This window comes from Squalius cephalus (assembly GCF_949319135.1).
Source record: "Squalius cephalus genome assembly, chromosome: 20".
Taxonomy (NCBI): Eukaryota; Metazoa; Chordata; class Actinopteri; order Cypriniformes; family Leuciscidae; genus Squalius; species Squalius cephalus.
Genome location: NC_137141.1, coordinates 25,267,121 through 25,287,357, shown reverse-complemented (window position 1 = coordinate 25,287,357; position 20,237 = coordinate 25,267,121). Strand labels below are relative to the sequence as shown.

The 20,237-nt window shown below is 36.2% G+C and overlaps 1 protein-coding gene across 2 annotated transcripts in view; it reads right to left on the bottom strand.

Annotated features, from left to right (window-relative positions):
- Positions 1-20,237, bottom strand: part of adam12b (ADAM metallopeptidase domain 12b) — a 90,717-nt gene that overhangs the window by 40,463 nt on the left and 30,017 nt on the right. For both annotated transcript variants that reach the window (XM_079852945.1, XM_079852944.1), the window contains exons 4-8: positions 8,861-8,939; positions 5,493-5,569; positions 2,766-2,952; positions 1,135-1,200; positions 198-269 (exon numbers count right to left, since the gene is read on the bottom strand). In XM_079852945.1, the coding sequence (XP_079709071.1) occupies positions 198-269; positions 1,135-1,200; positions 2,766-2,952; positions 5,493-5,569; positions 8,861-8,939 (481 nt within the window). The remainder of the gene's footprint in view (positions 1-197; positions 270-1,134; positions 1,201-2,765; positions 2,953-5,492; positions 5,570-8,860; positions 8,940-20,237) is intronic.

Genomic DNA, 20,237 nt, shown 5'->3' with positions numbered 1-20,237 from the left:
TAAATCCATCCATATATCTGTTTGGACATCAGTCAACTTATAACCTAAAAATACTCATCTTTCTTTCAAAAGGGGGCTCATTTAAAAGCTCGTCCTTTACCTCAACAGTCCTACATTCATCTCTGACAATCAGGCCTCTATTTTAGACTTCTAATCAAGGGTTCCTATTCATTTGGGTGAAGAATGGCATTTAATACCTTGTCCACGTAATTGGCGATCTCAGCAAGTCTTTGCTTAACCTTCTCCACATCTTTTCCTTGTTTCTGGAACTGAAGACGGAAAGAAAAGAAAAAGTTAAGATGAGATAAATACTGCAACGAGTATAAAATGGCAGTCTAGATGGATTTTTTTAAACAATGCAGGACCTCCTGACTGACAATATCTTCAAATGTCATTTGTGAGGACATAATCAGAAGTGTTTAATGGCACACTCTTAAGAGCACTCGAAAGTGACCATAATGGCAGGGTAGAGGTGGCACTGAACAACAGCAATCAAAGTAAAAAAAAAAAAAGTGTGACAGGTAGCCATTTTTGGTCCAGAATTGCTTCCCTATCAGATGTAAAACTAAATAAACTAAATTAATATAAGGGATAAAAAGCATTTTTATGCAAATACTTTTACACGAGAATTGAATTAGCAGGGAGAGAATGAAAAACACAATCTCTCTGTATCACACACACACGCACGCACACACACACACAAACACACACTTTTTAATATACAGACATCTGTGCTGATAACAGTTTCCTTTTCCCACATCCAATGTTCACTTTATACACAACACTTCCTGTTTCCTGTCTGATCATTTGGGAGCATTGCCCTACTTCCTGTCAGGTCCCACCCTCTATATGACCTGCTTTTGGTCTGGCCTACTAAGGTGAAACAAAGAACCGAAACTTTACCGTAACCCAAATACTGCACAATACAATTAGGTATGACTGCACATTTCCCTTGATTTTTCTTTCTTGATGAATCTAATATTAAAGAACTTAGAGTACACTGTGAAAAACAGTTTGAGCGTGTAAAAACACAAAGTATTTTAATATCAATGACTGACACTACACAAAAAATAACTTTTTAACTTTTTTAAGCACCACAATATCTGTCAAACCTGTGTTTCTTTGTTGTCCTACCTCTCTGTTGTCCGCTACAATAATGAGCTCCACATATTTGGTGGTCTTCTGAACATCCCGTTTATGCTGCCAAACAGAAAAGAGCACATCTTACTGTGTGATCAACCCTTCATTACAAACAAAAGTCACCAGAGGGTCCACCAGAGTATAGTGACTGGATTCATCCCAGTGACTGGATTCATCACAGTGACTTTGAATCTGTTCACCAAATAACATTCAGATTCGTTCACTAAATCATTCAGTGATCCATTCTGCAGGTTATACCAGTAGGTTGTGTGTGTGTGTGTGTGTGTGTGTGTGTGTTTGTGTGTGTGTGTTATAAGCAACTTGTGAATGATTCGCTCAATCGTTTCATTAAAAGCCACCTGAAACAATTCATATTTTTATTCAAATTTGTGCATACAATACAATGCCCTTTAAAATGCCCTTTAGCTAGTAACTTTTTTTGTTTAATCCATCTGAAGTGGTCCAATGGAGGATGCTTGACCATTTAAAAAAAAAAAAAAAAATTGAGTGATTACCTCTATGTACAGGTATATTGCAAAACCACCAGATTTTTATTTTTATTTGACAATATTTGCCTAGGTAAATTATTAATTTACCATATTAAAACAAGATTAGGGTCGAGATTCAAATCCCTCCCACTGTAAATTGACCTAAAGTAGGATCTTTGAGTGATCTTTCTTGACCATTAAATTTGAACTTGAAATGTGATATTCTGACCGCCCCGCCCCAGTAACGGGATTTCAACCAAGGAAATCAGTTGATAAACGCAAAATCGCGTTCCGGGGTGTGGGTAGGGGTGTGTTGTGGGCAACCTCGCTTAATATCGCAACCAATTTTTCAATTTTTGGATGACTAACTCTTTTGTCTTGTTCAGTGCCACTTTAAGTCTTCAAAATCAAATGCTATATTTTATAGTCAGTTGTTGAAAACAAGAATGCAGTCACATGCTTCAAGACTTCAGTTAATGGGAAATATGATGTGCCCTTCACTTTCGTTAATTTAAAAGATTCAAAAACACTAATTTGTTAATGAAAAAACACCTTGACCACCAAAAAACAAGTGACACCTCTGAAATGTCCCTTTAACCTTCTTGTAACCTTTTTTGGTTGTTTATAACTTAGACTAGCAGTTCAGTAGTCACCATGGTGACAATATCTAGAGTCTTCATCTCCTTTTGATTTTTTCTTGTCAAATGGACAATGAAAGAGTTTATAATCTTTAGATGTGTCTGCAAATATCAGCACTTATTATACACGGATATCATCGGTTTGCCATTATGTTGAGTGATAACAGCATCTTTTATCTGCTGCTATCCTTCTGAATCAATACAATGACGTCTGAACATCTTATTTAGATAGCTCTGTTGAGATAAGAACATCTTCAATGTCAAGACTTTTATGTAGGGATCTTCTGTTATTCTTTGATGTCTTGCCGAGCTTTCTAATCTTGTTTTAGCATGCATGGGAAGTGAGGGCAACCACAATCCCCTCATCTGCATTAACAAAGACATCACATGCTGAATGATGCATGTTAATTCATCCTCAAGACAAAAAGTGACACTCTCTAAACAAAACATTGTCATAATAGTTGCTACATTGACAGTTGCTGACGGATCGCATTCGTACCCTCGTGCTGAATGATTGTGGCAGTCCTCCAGCGCTTGTATGGCTGACAGTCGATATGTTGTGTCCGTGTCCACAGGTTCCGGAGGGGAAGTGTAGGTGATGTCCTTCATAAATCACATGGGTGTCGTTTGCTGGCTCAAAAGCTGGCTCCACCATCAGTGTTTTATTTTCAAGTAAGATAAACCCTCTGTGAATTGAATGAAGATAAGAACAATTTTAAATAGTGTTTACTGATGCAAAACATACAAAAACTTATTGGCAAGCTAACAGGCAACTTTTTTGTGGTACTTGCTAAGACAAGCATCCCTACGATTTCTCAAACTTAGTAGTGAAGTGTTTTGTTTAGTGAAAATTTGGTGTACAAGATTTGTGCTACAGACAAGAATTAATCTCAAATTTTGCAGCTTGTTGATGTGTTATTTTTAAAGTGTTCAGCGGCCAGATTTACAAAACATTCTTCAGAATAAAATTAATTAACTGCAATTTTTCTTCTTATTTTCTAACAAGAATAGCAGTGAGAATTAAGTTTTATTATCTTATCTAAAATTAAGAATGTTCTTATCTTAAGATTGTTCTAAAGACAACAATTTGAAAAATCCTGATAAGAATGGGTTTGATTTCCAAATAACTGTGTGGATTTTTTTGTTTTTGTTCACACAGGAGAACTCCTCACAAAAAATCTCGACTAATTCACAACAAATGCGTACACATAAATTTGTTCTTAATTTTGTTGTAATGTTAATGAATTTGGAGTATTCTACAAGAATAACCGTGTGCCCAAAGTTAGTAATTTGCATAAAACACACCCAAACAATCTCCATTTTTTTCACAACCTTTCATCACTCTTAGCAAACATAGGATGCTCACGATTAAGAGCATGGACTTGCAGCAAGATCCTTGAGCAAAGCCAAGTGTGTCATCCTTAAAACCAGTGAACTATAAAGACCTTTTATACCCAGATTACAGACCTATACTGTGTTTAACATTGAGTTGATCAGCGAGTCTTCAGCAAGAAAGAAAAAAAATCTCAGCCTGATCCATATTAAGGGACCAATATCATTAGCAGTGAGATCATTTGACCTGGGTCAGTAAGCAACCACCTAGCAATAACCTTATAACTAGAACACCATAGAAACAGCATGTAGTGGCAATCTCCTACTAACCAACCATTGCACCATTGCATTGTGTCGTTGGACAAGCATCACATAGATTTCTTCAGAACAAAAATGCAATTAATCTGTACGGTATAACTTTCAGGTCATTTTATTGAGGTCAGGAAACTTTATTCTCTAAGTCCCACATGCAGTGTAAAACAAAAAAGATGATGCAAAAGTGAGAAATAATGAAGTCCATTTAGTACTGCAGTGACATAGCTAAATAATATGAACTCTGATTGAGATCAGATAATCTAATTCTAATCTAATTATATTTTTATCAATATAATATCATTGTAAAATTAAAAGCAGATGACCCTCCGCCATCGAATAAGCTCTACAGTCAATAAATTTGATTACTGGTATAATAAATCCAATTGTTTGTCTTTGTTCTATTGGGAAATTGGTGGATATGGATTTTTTCTGCAGAATGACACTGGATTGTATTAAATTTTATTTCTCCACCCCGTTCTGTGACCAATAACTCGCTACTCATCAGAAAACGAAATGCCTGCGTTTTTTAAATTTACATTTGTGACAAAACTGATATCCTTAATAATATGGCCATGGGTGTAAAAAATAAATTTCGAAAGATATCATTGAGAGATAATTGAATATGAAGGGAGTATATATAAGAGCCACAGTGCCGCAGAATTAGGTTGCGAGATGAAGAGTGAGTTTTCACTTTGCAATATAATAACGAGATATAACAGATGAAAATCTGGAGCCATACTGATGGTTCAAAACAGTGCTTTCAGAAGGAATGATAATTTAAATGATGTCTGATGATACCCTCTTTGCAATTTAAGCTGCTAATATGAAACCCGAAAGTACTGAACAGAGACAATTCAAAAGGATTGCAATTTAATCTACAGTATTGCATATTTCAACATTTTCAGATGTAAAAAGTTCCATCTCACTCCCCCACACCAATGAGGATAAAAAGCCACAAACACATTTATCTCTGCCTTGATTCACAGCAACCTTCTGTATTCAGATATGGCCTTGATATCTGCCTACCTGAAGTGATCATGAAGATAAAGTAAAGACTTCCAGAAGAAGTGTTTGGTAATTACATGCAGAAGACCTTGGGAACTTGGGTTTGCTTCAATCAAAGCACTGGGTTCATCTTTAGCTATCTTTTCTGTTGTAAAAGCCGTGCTTCTCAGAAATTTACTGTAGCCAAATGCTCCTTCTAATTACATTTAACCGCATAGCTGAAGTTTTTCATGACATATTAAATGCTTTCAGCCCCTTTGTGTGCTTATCTTCAGGACAATGAAGCATGGGATGATACTAAAGCTTTTATTGATGTTTAATCTCACGGTTTTATAGTCTCTAAATGAACCTTTACATAGGAAGAATTGTGAAGTCCACTGGAAACAATATCAAGGCAATCAATGTTTGACAACTAAAGGTTCATAATAGCTTTCCACACTGAAGCACACATGCTTTAAACTACTTGTTTAAGGAGTTCTAATGACTTTGAAAGTTAGAACTCAATATGGTTGAAATGACTGCCTTTTGTACATAATGAGATACAGGGATAATATGGTGGTGATTCTGTGCTTACCTGATACCAGAGCATGTACTAAGGCTGACATCAGAGTGGGCGTATCCTTGGACTTCACCATGGTAATAGCAATTAATCTGCATAAAGAAAAGGAAAAATCTTTTAAAAATATAGTTTAAAACACATGTGCCAAGTTCTTATTCTTTGTCTCCATGATGGTTTCATATGGTTTTGGTAAACCTTTTATTCATTTCATGAAAATTTTTAATTTAATGGCAAAAATATCCAACCCGATCTCACGTGGCTAAATCGTACGAATTCATACGACCTCACTTGTACGAATTCGTAAGATTTTTGCTAAATCGTACATATTTTACGAGTTGCCCAATTCGTATGAATTTGTACGAATGACCTACCCCTGACCCCACCCCTAAACCTACCCATCACGTGGGTTTAGACAAATCGTACAAATTTGTACGAGGTCATACGAATTTGTACAAATTAGCCAACTTTTAATCACTCGTACGAATTCATACGAATTGGTCGTGAGATAGAGTTGAAAATATCATGTGGTTCTATTCAAGTAAAACCTTTTTTTTAAATATCACACTACATTGTATTTTACAATGAAATAACCTTGTCTTGAACTAACCTTGATAGACTTATTGACCTTGATAGACACAGTCACGAGGGTCTGCAGGAGTCCTCTCTATGTCATTTCCTGTTTTATGGTCTTTTCTGCATCTTTCTGCATGTTAGTCTGGGCTTTTTCATCATTATGATATAGGACAGTTGTATAACCCTGAGATTTTTTTTTTAGTTTATGCTCCAAAAGACATCAAAATACATTTTAAATCAGAAATTATATTCAACATAGAAGTCACTCTATGTATGAATTGCATTTTCTATGTATTTCTGAATAAACTAATCCATATAATAAATAAATCACAAACATATTGTCACTGACCTAACAGCCAGCTGAGTAACTCAAAAAATTGAATTTTGGCTTACAACTCAAGTTAAAATGGGGTTATTTCCAAAACCAATTAGCCATAAAATAGGATCATTGACTTACTTCCCGTAACTGAGATCCCGTTCAGGTGCAAGATAATGTTGGTCCAATGGGATAATGTAGCATATCGCCACGTAGCAAAAGTCATATTTATATAAGCAGCCGTCTGACGGTGAAAATCACACATTGCGGTGCCAGTAAGAGCAGCGTCTGCTCTGGTCTATTTTACAGGGAAACTATTCTCCCCTGTTATGGCTGGCACAAGCCCCCAAAGACCTTTCATGTGGAAATACCAATTGGTAGCCACAGGCTGGACCGGCTAACTGCCATCAATCACACAAATGTTCACACACACACACACACACACACACACACACACACACACACACACACACACACACACACACACACACACACACACACACACACACACACACACACACACACACACACACACACACACACACACACACACACACACACACACACAACCGTTCAAAAACACACCACTCTTTCAAAAGCAATCAATGCTTGATGGCACAAATCCTTCACATCAAAACTTTCTTGTGGCTACCATTTCCACATCTTTAATCTTAACCAGACCAAGCATAGCAGAGAACTTACCAGAAACAGCCATAGATGGAGGATATCTAAACAGTTAGAGCTAAAAATGACGACTCACTAGCTAATGGCCCTTTTAAATAATACACTAGGCCAGCATAGTGAAGTCTGAGACTTATATTAGTAAAATAAGGTAATTTTTCTTTCATAATGTCCTGATTTTAAGAATCACCAGAGAAAATACTAAACTGCTTTTTCTAGGCATCTGCCTTGGATGACACATCACACAAGTATATGCAGAGAAATGAACTTTTTAGACTGTTTTAGTGGGAATTTTCATACTTCAATATAATACTTGAAAAGTTCTTAGAAATTCAACCTAAATCGTTTTATAATCTAACGGTCACTTTTTGATTCAAAGCACAGATTCTGACTAAAGGTGTCTCTCATTGTTATTCATTTTCCCCACGATCCTTGGGTTCTGTTTATTTGGATACGATTTTCCATTTTAAAAAATAAGATTGTCAATCAAGAATCTTATTGCCACTCGCACCAAAGCCTTGTCAAATGGGTTTTACCTATTTCTGATGAGCTAATCTTTTAGAAAACCTTGATATTTTTTTAGTCCTCCTCAGCTTTGAAGACAAAAGATTGTTCATGGTTATTTGGACAGGCTTAAACGATTATAAATAAGAGCTAAATATGCCCAGCAGGAATAATATAGTCAAGCCTACACGTGTGTTATTGGGAAGAGGGGGGTGGTAACATGTTGTCAAAGCTGTCAGTTGCGGTTCTTAGCACTAGTCTAATTATAAAAGTACAAAAGACCCAGTAGACAATTTAAATCAGGCCTGACAATAATGTCAACATGCTATCCTTGTGTCAACATCACATCACAGCAAGATTAATCAGCTTTCTGTCAAGACGGCCACTGGTGGACCAGCCAGTGCATTTTAACTTCTGAAGATTTTTAAGCACTACATTTTACAACAATAGGAATGGTTCAGCCAACATTTAATTAAATTCATCCTCATATCTTTCCTAAACTTTCTTTCTTCCTTGGAACACAAAATTAGTTTTATAGTTGAATGTCCAAGCTGCTCTTTTCCATTCAATGAAAGTTAATGGTGACCATGGCTATAAGATTTTCAAGATTTTCTGTAAAAATTACTTTTTCAGTCTCTTCCTTTTTGTTCCAGTTTCAGTCTGTTCCTCACATAAAGCGATTGGACACACTTTAGATTAGGGTCAAATTCTCACTATTAACTAACTATTAACTACGACTTTTGCCTCAATAAACTTTTAATTGCAGCTTATTAATAGTTGGTAAGGTAGTTGTTAGGTTTAGGTTTTGGGAAGGAATTGGGTAGCATTAGGAATGTAGAATAAGGTCATGCAGAATAAGCTTTTAATATGTGCTTTATTACTAATAATAAACAGACAATATCCTAGTAATATGCATGCTAATAAGCAATAGTGAGAATTGGACCCTAAACTAAAGTGTTACCAAGCTATTGTATGACTTCCGAAGATAGTTCTTAAGTATTATGGACCACTTTTGTGAAACTTTTTCAATACTTTATTGTCTGTGATAACCTTGACAGTCTTTAGTCCCCATCCTCTTTTACTGTATAGAAAAGAGTAGTTTGGACTTTTGACTTTTTTGAGCAAAGAAAGTCATAGAAACTTGAAAGGGTGAATAAATTATGATAGAAGTTACATTTTTGTGTGAAGTAACCCAGAAAAGTAGATGCAAATTTATTACAGTTGATCTGATTGATTGAGCCAACAAGTAAAAGCCAGTCCAATATCTTCCTGGGATGTGTGTGTGCCGAATGATAAATGTTTGACGTACCGTAGAGTTGTGAGTGCTCTTAACAGTTTGTCCATCTTCCCTGTAATATGTCTCAGTATAATGGCTGGCAAACAGGCCGCTAGAAGAGAACACACACACACACACACACACACAAAATCTATTCAGCATTGCATCAGCATCTCCTTCTCCCCTAAAATCACTTTTTTTAAAGGAGAATATTTATACCAAGTTTATATTTTAATAGTAAATGAAAAATGAAATTCTCAAACATGAAATCAAAAAGCCATTTTAGACTCTTTTTAAGCACTGTTACATTTCACTACAGCATGCTAACCAAATTCATCTTGTTGAATGGCCTGAATTTGCAGAGCAGATTATGGAAGTATGTCAGACAGTAAGTGGAGAGTAAACTTGCTTTTGGAGATGCACATAAACAGGAAATGTGGGGCACCGGATGTGTTGTGATTACTGGAAATGATCAACAGACCCGCCAGATCAAATGATGACCCATCTAAACATGTGTACATGAATACAATGGGATCCAAAAGTCTGAGAATACTTACAAAAATGCTATAATTTGCCTTTTTCAAACATTTTTATGGAAAATGTGAAGAAAGCACATCTAAATCTGTACAAAAAGTGATGAAAATCAAAAAATGTTTTTACTGTCACAGCAATTTCATTTTTATTTGATAAATTACTTAGATATTTCTTCAATTTACAATTATTATTATTTTTTCAATCCTAAAACTGTCTGGTTTAAATATTATTTTGAATCCCAGATTTATGAACCCCATTGTACATAAAACCAGTTGAAAGGCTGTCCTGGTTGAGTGTATGTGTATACTGTTTGTACTGTTGAATAAAGTAGCTTATGGGAACTCAGGGGGAAAGGATGAGTGGTGTCGCAAGTATTGAGTGTGTGAATGTGTGTGTGTGTGTGTGTGTGTGTGTGTGTGTGTGTGTGTGTGTGTGTGTGTGTGTGTGTGTGTGTGTGTGTGTGTGTGTGTGTTGGTATGTGGCATGTCAAACTCAGCTATGACATTGCTGAAAGAGATGAGAGTGATATGTGACATGATGAAATCCAAATGTAATCAGCTCAGCTTAAAGGGCCTATGTGTGTGTGTGTGTGTGTGTTCCATATTTTGAAATCCTTTTAGAGTGTTTTGTTGTAATCTAAATATAAGAAAAATTTAAATAAGCTATCCTAGTTTAAATTATATACAAAAAGGGACCATCAGCAGTGCTAAAAATAAAAAAAATGAGGAATTTTAGAGAATTACTCTCTACAGCCCAGTGTATTTTAAGCCCAATTTAAGTGTTTTCAGCATTTTGTACTTTTTAAAAATGCTGTAAAGTAAATAACAATTCAGATGACTAAAACCTAATACGCACACAAACACACACACACACACACACACACACACGCACGCACGCACGCACACACACACACACCTCATATTTCTCCTTTGGGAAAATGTATGCCATAATTATACCCTTGTATACATACACATTCATCAAATGAACATCAGGATATGAAAACAGATCCAGTGTTTGTATTCTTCGGGCAAAACTTCATTTTGAATTCTCCTCATGAACCTGCTTGGTTTAGACCTTGGGCTAACGTATTAGTAAAACACACCAGCTCAGCTCCCTCAAGCACTGACTCCATGGCTGCTGTGAGACCCATTTTTGGTTTAATGTCATTAGGCCATCCTTCAGTAATGACAGCACTTCAGTCCAATTCCCATTCTCCTCGATTTGATCCACATGCCAGTGGAGGAACAGTTTGTTGTTTTGGAAGGAACTTCAAAGCCTCTAGTCAAAAGGCTTTGATGTTCTCAGGGATGAACTGGTGTGACAGCCATCCGAATCCGAATCCCAAAAGTGGCATGACTCCCTCAGAGCCACAGAGCGATGAGCAAGGGAATGTGGGAGTTCGTCCACAGGGAAGTGGGAATCATAAAAGGATCGCTGAACGTGGTGTAATATGCCAATTAGGGTGGTTACAAAAGAAAAAGTCCACTAAGGACTCAAGTACGAAACCGCCCTAGAGCAATCTACACCATGTTCGGAAATTGTAGGCCTTGTAAAAGGCCACCAAAAACTCAAAAATGTGCATGAAATGAGACGTACACGTAGAACTCCATGGAAGCTAATTTATGCCTCAGAGTACAAGAGTAAAAGGTAATTGCGAGTTCAAGAGTAACAGGTAATTGTGAGTTGACGTTTAAAAAAGTGCAGCACTTCACTTTAAAACACGCATCTCATTTATTTAATTAAATCACAAACTTTGCAATTTGAAAACGCACTTAACCATATCACAATCAAGGCTTTAATTCCTATTAATCATGCAGCTCTAGTTTAAAATAAGAAATAAAGTCATATTATAAGAAATAAGCCTATACTTTTGATTCTGTATTCTATTTTATCACCATAGGTTTCCTTTTATGATTAACATTTTCATATTTTTGCACATTTTGCACAAAACAATTACAAGAAACAGTTGCAAAGTTGCAAATGCGGTATATAAAGTTGTTTAGAGACATATAGTCACACTACAAGATATAAAGTCACATTGCAAGATATAAAGTCGCAATTGTGAGATATGAAGTTGCAAATAGGAAAAACAATGTTGCAATTGTGATGTATAAAATCACTTTGAGAGATATAGTCAAAGTGCAAGATATAAAGTCACAATTGTGAGATACGAAGTTGCAATTATGAAAATCAAAGTTGCAATTGTGATATACGGTATAAAGTCACTTTGTGAGATAAGTGCAAGACATAAAGTTGGAATTGTGAGATATGAAGTAGCAATTCCAAAAAACAAAGTTGCAATTGCAATAAAGTCGCTTTGTAAGACATAAAGTAACACTGGAAATTATAAAGTCAATTACCTTTTTTATTTTTACTCTGTAGCATAAGTCTTCTATAATAAACTTCATGTGCCACACTTCTGTTTAAGTTGCCTGTTTTGCCTGAAGACATTCATGTTGTAATGTATTCGGAGTGAGGTGAATTAATTAGGGACTTATACTGAATAGTCTCCTGCCATTAACTTTTACTGTTACTATTTTAATAATTGATGTTGTGGACCATTTTGATGTCTTAAAGTAGGTAATGCCTGTCGTCCCATTAACTCTGACTACACAGCTTCCTCAGTAAGCAAAGGCACAGTGACCCACAAAAGGGTCTTTGATAGAGGGCAATATGAACTTTCTCACAGACAGCATCGTAAGCACTTCAGTACTTATAAAGACATTCACTAACAAACCGGCAGAGAAGTGCAACTTCTAAAAAGGCCAGAAAGTAGTGCTATGTGTGTTAGTACATCTTGATTCAGTGTCTTGAGATATGAAACACTGAGCTCCTCTAATCCTCTACTCAGTCTCCTTGAAATCCCAGAACAGATCATACAGAGGATGGGTGAAAAGAGGTAAAACACACTTAGAGGAATCGAGCAGTGTCTGAAAAAGACTTACTTGCTGTACTGTACTGACCAGCTCTTGCATACACAGCATGTTTATTTCCTCAGAGTTTAGATACATCAAACACTCATTATAAGACCACCTCAGGTGGATTTATTTTAGAAGCTAATTTATTCTGAGAAAAGTAAATAAATTCAGAAATGTGTAATATAAAATGCCTCCATGTATAATTAGTCTTTACGTACAATGGTGCCCATTGTGACAGAAATCATATAGCCATCGATCCCTGAAATTTCACAACCTGCTGACTTCCATTATAGAGATGATCATTTAATTACAGGGTTGTTCGCAGAGTCATGTTAATAGTAATACATATTGATGACAACTTTTAAATTCATTAGATTCTGTAGAGAGAAAAAAAAGACGAATCACTCTTTCTTTTCTCACCCCGTTACAGTGATCTTTTTTGTGACAGCAGAACAATGACAAATGATGACAAAATTATGGATGTATAATAAGGGTCCTGAAGCAAAAACAGTTGAGAAACAGGTCTTTACCAATTTATTAGCTTTAATACATATGGTTCTGTCATATTTTGCCATAATCTGAATCATGTAAATACCACAATACAGAGATGATACCAAATGGTAATGTCAGGGGTTGCATGTATAGTGAAAACCAAGGATGATGCATGACAGAATGAATGATTTTGATACTTTTTAATAAACAGGAACCAGAAAGCACGACACACAGGAATGTAACATTAACACTGAGGAAGACTGAAGCCTTAAATACACCGAGGATGATGGTTAACAGAACTGGGAACAGGTGTGGACTAATTAGAAACCATGAAAACAAATGAATGACTAGAACTCAGACAAATGGTGAAAATGAGACTATAAACAAAACAGTGAAACATGAGTGTGACATGTAATATTATGGGACTTTAATATTATTAATAATTTTACATTTTATGTTTATATTCCATCCATAGTATTTAAATGGCATTTTTAAGAATATCATGATATTCTCAGGGAACATCCCAATGGCACAACTATTTTAATGTGTCCCCATTCCAGTGTAATTATACATTTAAGTACTGAGTAATAGTAATTAACTACATGTAATTAATTAACATGTACTTACTATAGGGTTAGGGTAGGATTAGGGTTTGTTTTAGGGTTAGTTGCATGTAATTATGCCTAATTTATAGTTATTACTATAGCAAATACATGTAACGTGTAACAAAGACACCAAGTGGCATAAAGTGTTACCAAATTCAATGGCACATATTCAAAAAGACATAGAAATTGTCCACATATCACAAAATTGTTGGTACTTTTTTTATTAGTGAAGCCCAGACTTCATACTTTTTAACCCATCTATTCTATTAGGCTGTTAATTGACTCCATATCGGACTAATATGGTTTTAACAGTCAGGGGACAAAATCAGCTATGAAATGTTTGAAGTCTCGCTAGAGGAGAGAGAAAGTGCAAGAGGTCTTGAACATCATTTGGCCCTTCTAATTAGATAGCTCATTGCTCTGCTGGAAATGAAAAGTGCCCATTACGGCACTTTCTGACACTAAAAGGATCTAAAATGGACACATAAGTGACAACTGAAACAGAGACTGAAACAGTGTGAATGGAGACATTTTTTTAAAAAGTACTATTTTTGACTTGATGTGCCATCTTAAAAACATGATGCATGTGGTGTAAGATGCTGAAAAAGAAGTGAGACCTGGTTCTCTTTTGCTTTTTCTCTCCATCTTGACATTTTAAGGTGGTAATCTTGTTTATTTTCTTGTTTAGTTTCTCTCTCTCTCTCTCTCTCTCTCTCTGGTTTGAAGCGTGTTATCAAAGCAGACACCAAAATCGAAAAAACTAAACCATCTCTCCTCTCTCACACACACACGCACACGCACACACGAGAATATGGCTGGTCTGAAGGCCTAATTCTATTTCCATACATTGCTGTGTCTCCAATTGATTTAGCTTTCCACACAGATTCACAACACAAGATTCACGTAACTGGATGAGATGGGGGAAGGTTGAGGATGAAGGACAAGATGAAATCCTCCAGGCTAAAGAAATATTTCTCTATATTCTCACTGTATGGGTGCAGTAAGAAATATCAAGGCTCTACATCCTTAAACACCAGCTTTTACTTAACACAAACACACACAGAAGTAATAGAAGTACATAATGTATAAGAATGGGGACTTTTTAAAGTTATCGCATTAATGCATGCAAGTAATTAAACCCTTATTTATATGTTTAAATATGTTTAACGTTGTTTTTAAACAGCATTAACACATTTATTCAATTTGACATTATAACAGTTAGATGACTGAGAAAGACTCTTTTTATGGGTAGTTTATTTATAAATCAAAGCTAGACAGGGCATTTAACAAAAGTAAAGTGATTTGTCATTAAAGTGTTATGTTCAATATCTAAAATAAGACCAGGGCACCATCATCATCCTTATCAAACATCCAAACATCAAGCAACTTGCACTGACATATTTGAAAATATGCCAGTGTCATTGTTTTGTCTCAAGATGCATATTGGTAATGTTTTTTTTTTCCTAAGGCACATTTAAAAAAGCTACTTAAATGTCCTAATTGAACTAAGGTCTAATCCTGGCTTAATCTAAGCCCTCTCTGTGAAACCAGGCCTCCAACCAATCAAACCAACCAATCAAATCCTGTTGCTTTTTTCCACTTTAAAACACAGCAAAAATACTAATTAAGAACTTTGTATTAGCTTTGCAATTTCCCTTTCTTTCTCAGTGTGATACGCACACGTTCAACAAACAAGATAAGATTTTATACTCAAAAACTAACATTAAATACACAATATTTCCAATTACTTCAACTGAAATATTTCCAAACAAAGCCAGATGAAAAAAAAAAAAACGCCACAAAGCTACACACACTAGACTGGTGTTTCGTTGCTGAATGAATCAACGTTTTGAACAAATATGTTAAGTGAATGAATCAATGACTCACTTGTTTCACTTTGAAACAGTGTTTTGAACAAATCTGTTTAGTTGATTTAATGACCCAGTAACTTGCCGCCACCTACTATGTAAAACATCAGTATCAACAATAGACCATTTTAATCCCATTCTCAGACCACTTAGCTTTTATACAATTATAAAATAAGTTTATAAGTTTAACGTTTCTTGTTGTGTTACTGTCGTAGAGATGAAGCAGATCACTGAACTGTATAGATGTTGAGTGATCCTCCTAGTAAGGAAATCTTAGCCCAGAAACCCAGGAGGGATGAAACTGTGCCTTTCATGATCATTAAGAACTTCTTCAAACCAAAGATCTCCTACTTCACTAGTTGGGGAGAAAAGGGCATTCACACTTGAATACAATTTAGCAGATTTCGGCTCTTGGCTCTAGTAAATATGTGCTATTTCTCTGTGCCGGTTTCCACGCCATTAACCGCTTTCTCTGTCTATTTTTTTCTCTCTCTAGGTCTCCCTAAAGATTCACTGATGCTTCTGTACTAGTTTAATAGAGTCTCCTCTTTGGCTCATTACACAGATCTGACCAACCTTCTGGCATCTTCTGTTCTATCTTATTTATGATGGTACATCTGATCTGTGTACGATTAGTCAGACTGAAAGAGTGCATCTGCGGTCACAGGATGGCATTCTATTGCTTTTTTGTCACAATGTAAAAGAATCAAGTTCTTCGCTAGCAGTAAGCCTAAGAGCAGTGTGTGTAATGATTGTGAGTCTTTAAAACATCTGTGAATAATGCAGTAGAATTGTGTTTTCACTGCAGAACATTCTTCATTAACTTATCCAGATGCCTAGCAAGAAAAACAGCTAGCAAAGCTTTTGTTTGGTCAGCTTGTTGTTAGCTAGTGTCGAGCAAAAGTAACAAAGACAGATGACAGAGGCAGAACATGAAAAATGAGAATGGAAACTTCGGGAGAAAACAAGAAAAAGGCTCTGTTTATACCTGGTACCCAGCTAACAGGGAACATTCTCAGAACTTTGTAGCGTTCTGACAAGGTTATGAATGTTCAGATAACTTAACTCTTTCCCCGCCAGTGTAGCCAGCCAGTCCCTACATTTTTTTTTAATCACAAAACGTCCATGGCCCCCTAAATATTTAGTTGTATCTGAACATGCAATATATCAAAAGAAAGAACAGAACCTCTGCTTTAATTTTTTTTATTCTAGCTTTGTTCATTGTTTTTTGTCAACACTTGAATGAAGGTAAGTTTCATAAAAGTTTTCTTTTTCATTTTGAACAAAAAGCTGAGAAAAATTAATTTTAAAAATGCTTCTATCACTTGTTTCTGCTCCTTTTTTTGCCTGTATTTCGATCCGGAGACGCTCTACTCTTTCAGAAGTTGTGTAAAATCATCCCCTAAATAGTGAAAATACGGAAAGCCAGAATATTATGGCGGGTAAGTGTTGTCTCAGAAATGATGGAAAATTACGTCAGTGAGACGTAGTGAGGAAAGAGTTAATGGGAACGTTATCAAAATGTTCTAAGAACATATTTTGTGTTATCTGGGAAACATCCATCTCAAAAGATCTGATCAGAAGTGCACAGCACTAAGTGTAAACATGGTACAAAACGTTTTGTGATCAGATCAATGTACACTCAGAGACAGATAAAAAACTTGTTGTGTACTTTGTAGCGTAAGTAAATGTAAATGCAAGTTCTCAATGCTACAACAAACCTCACTCACAAAGTACTGTAGCTCCCAGCAGGACCTATCAACTTCCTGTGAATAACTTCCCTTTGGATAATACTCAGATCATTGTTTGTCAGCTCTCTCTCTCTCTTTCAGAAAATCCCCTTGTTTTTCACTGGAGCGTTTCCTCTATTTTTGCTGTTACTGCAACCGGTCGATAAAAAAGAATCACTTCCTGGTTTGACTGTTGACCTTCAGTGATGAGATCATGGAGCGGTCAGTTGCTAAAGACTCCTGGGAAAACAAAGTGAGGCTGGATGGCTGTGAACCTGAGACCTTTAAAGCTTCAGTGATCAGTGAGGAGAGAAACTCAAGCTAGGTTTTCAACAAGAATGAACTATGCTCACAATCGAGCATTTGATGCTGTAAATCCGCACTGAATATGCTAAATCATGTTTTTAAATGCTGAAAATGCCTCACTATAAAAATATATTATACCCTAGCTTTATATGGAAAGAAAATAATAAAGTATTTTTCTACAAACCAAGACATTTTTAAAGAAAGATTTAATACTTTTATTCAGCAAGGATGCATCAAGAGTGACAGTAAAGACTTTTACATTGTTACAAAAGATTTTTAATTCAAATAAATGCTTTTTTTAAATGTTCTAATCATCAAAGAATCCTGAAAAAAATTATTGTTTCCACAAAAATATTATGCAGCACAACAGTTTTCAAAATTGATAATAATAAATGTTTCTTGAGTAACAAATCACTATATTAGAATGATTTTGAAAAATCATGTGACAGTAAAGACTGGAGTAATAATGCTAAGTGTCAAGGTTGGTTTTGGGTTTTGTTTCATGTTTCAGGTCTTTTATTTTGTAGTTTGGCAATGACTTTGCAGGCAGCGTCTGCGCACGAAGGTACCTCATGATACCTCTGTTCATAGTCAAGTTTTGTTCATGGTTTGTTTCATGTTTTGGATTTTGTTTATACTTTGTTTCATGTTTTTGGATCTTTGGACACAAAATAAACTGCTTCACCATCGTCTTCGTCTGCTTCCACGTCAGCTTTGCCATCATAGAAATAAATTACATTATAAAATATATTAAAAAAGAAAACACTAACTTTAAATAGAAAAAACATTTCCCTTTTTTGGATGAAATAAATGCAGTCTTTGAAACATAAGCTTTCAAAAACAGACAAAAACTTACAGACCCCAAGCTTTCATGTGTGGGTACAGATAATGGACAACACTTACAAGAGAATTTTAAAAATAATAATAAAATTGCCCAATATATAAGCTATATACCACAGGTACACAAACCGGGAGTCAAAACGTAGTGAGGAGAAATTTCACAAACAAAAGTATAAGTGTATACACAGAACAGAACAGAACGTGGCACTGGGTTATTAAAAATATCTTCTGGGAAAATCTCACAAACTTGCAGTTCCTCGCTTTCAAAAGTTTAAATGACTTCTGTGAATCGGCTGACTTAGATAAATATGCCAAGGACTCTTCTGAACAATACACTTCATAAAGCCCATATGAAAAATCATCCAGAAAGGCATAATTTACCATATACTTGGCAATGCTCTATTTCACCCTTATGTTCTCTATTTTTTTGTTCATCTAAGCAGCCTGCTGATGACAAACCACTCCATACAGCGTTTCAAACGAGCTGCGCTTGCTTCATTGAGGGATGGTTAGAACCAAATTACATTAGCATAACTCGCCCTCTGTGCTTCTCTCTTTCTATTTTATTCCTTGCCACCAACTGTGGATAATGCGCTGGCACACACAAAGTACTGATGTAAGCTTCTCCTCATCGCTCTTTCTGCTTATGATCCTGCGTCCCTGACAGCTGACCCACTTCACAGAGGTCAAAAGCGACAGAGTTCAGGCTGTTTTTGTCTAACATGTCTTGCAGGTAAATTATGTTAATAATATTTATTTATGAAAACAAAACAAAACAAACAAACAAACAAACATGCAAGTAATTAGGGAGTCTCCAGGGCAGAAGAGGGATCTGCATCACTGCCATGATCCCAAGGTGTTGTGATTGGTTGTCATGGTGTTTGCTCAGATGTTCTGGTTGGTCGTTTGGTGGTTGGGTAGGCTGTTCTGGGTAGTTGCCAGGGTGTTGCTAGGTGGTTAGTAGTGTGTTTTAGGTGATTTCCAGGGTGTTACCACTGTGTGTGACTGCTAAGATGTCCTATGTGACTTTTAGTACACTGCTATGTGGTTGCTAGTGTGTTCCGGGTAGTTGCCAGTGTAGCTATGGAGTTGCAAGGGTGTTCTGGTTGGGTGTTAGGGCATTGCTAGGTGGTTGCTACTGTATGTGACTGCTAAGGTCTTGAGTGAGTGAGTGAGTGAGTGAGTGAGGGAGTGAGGGAGGCAGGCATTTATATTGCGCTTTCATATGTACTACTGTACACCCAAAGCGCTTTACAATTGTATCAGGGAATCTCTCCTCAACTCTCTGTGTAACTTTTAGTGAATTGCTAGGTGGTTGCCAGAGTGTTGCTATGCAGTTGCTAGGGTGTTCTGATTGTTAGGGCATTGATATGTCATTACTATGGTTTTCTAGGTAATTGCCTGGGTGTTGCTACAGTATATGTGACTGCACAGCTGCTCTATGTGACTTTTAGTACACTGCTAGGATGTTGTTAGGGTGTTCTGGGTGGTTTCCAGGGTGTTGCTATGCTATTATTTAGGGTGTCCTGGTTGGGTGGTTGTTTGGACATTGCTAGGTCATTACTATGGTGTTCTAGGTGGTTGTCATGTTGTTGCTGCTGTATGTGAGTGTTAAGAATTTCTATGTGACTTTTAACAATGCTAGGTGGTTGCCAGGGTGTTTCTAAGCAGCTGTTATGGTGTTCTGGTTGGTTGTTAGGGCATTACTTAGTTCTATGTGGTTCTCTGGTATGTTGCTACTGGTGTGGTTGCCATGGTTTTGCTATGTGGCTGCTAAAGCGTTTTAAGTGATTTTTAGCACACTCTATGCAGTTTTTAGGGTGCTCTTAAAGCAGTTGTAATGTAGTGCTCTGTGTTATGGGTGGTACCTGGTTGTTTTCTGCAGGTGGTTGCTAATTTTCACCCATTTTAATGTCCACCTGACAAGGCTACATATCTGCTCAATAAACTACAAGAGCCAAGTCATCATTTATGTTCTTAATACAACGGGTGTGGGACAATTATGTGTCAAAGTTTAATAGTAAGGTTAGGGATGTGTTCAATTCCATGAGCAATAATTATGAGCAATAATAATAGTGGTTCTTGCTTTATGTATAAGATAAAAAGCTTGTTTCTTT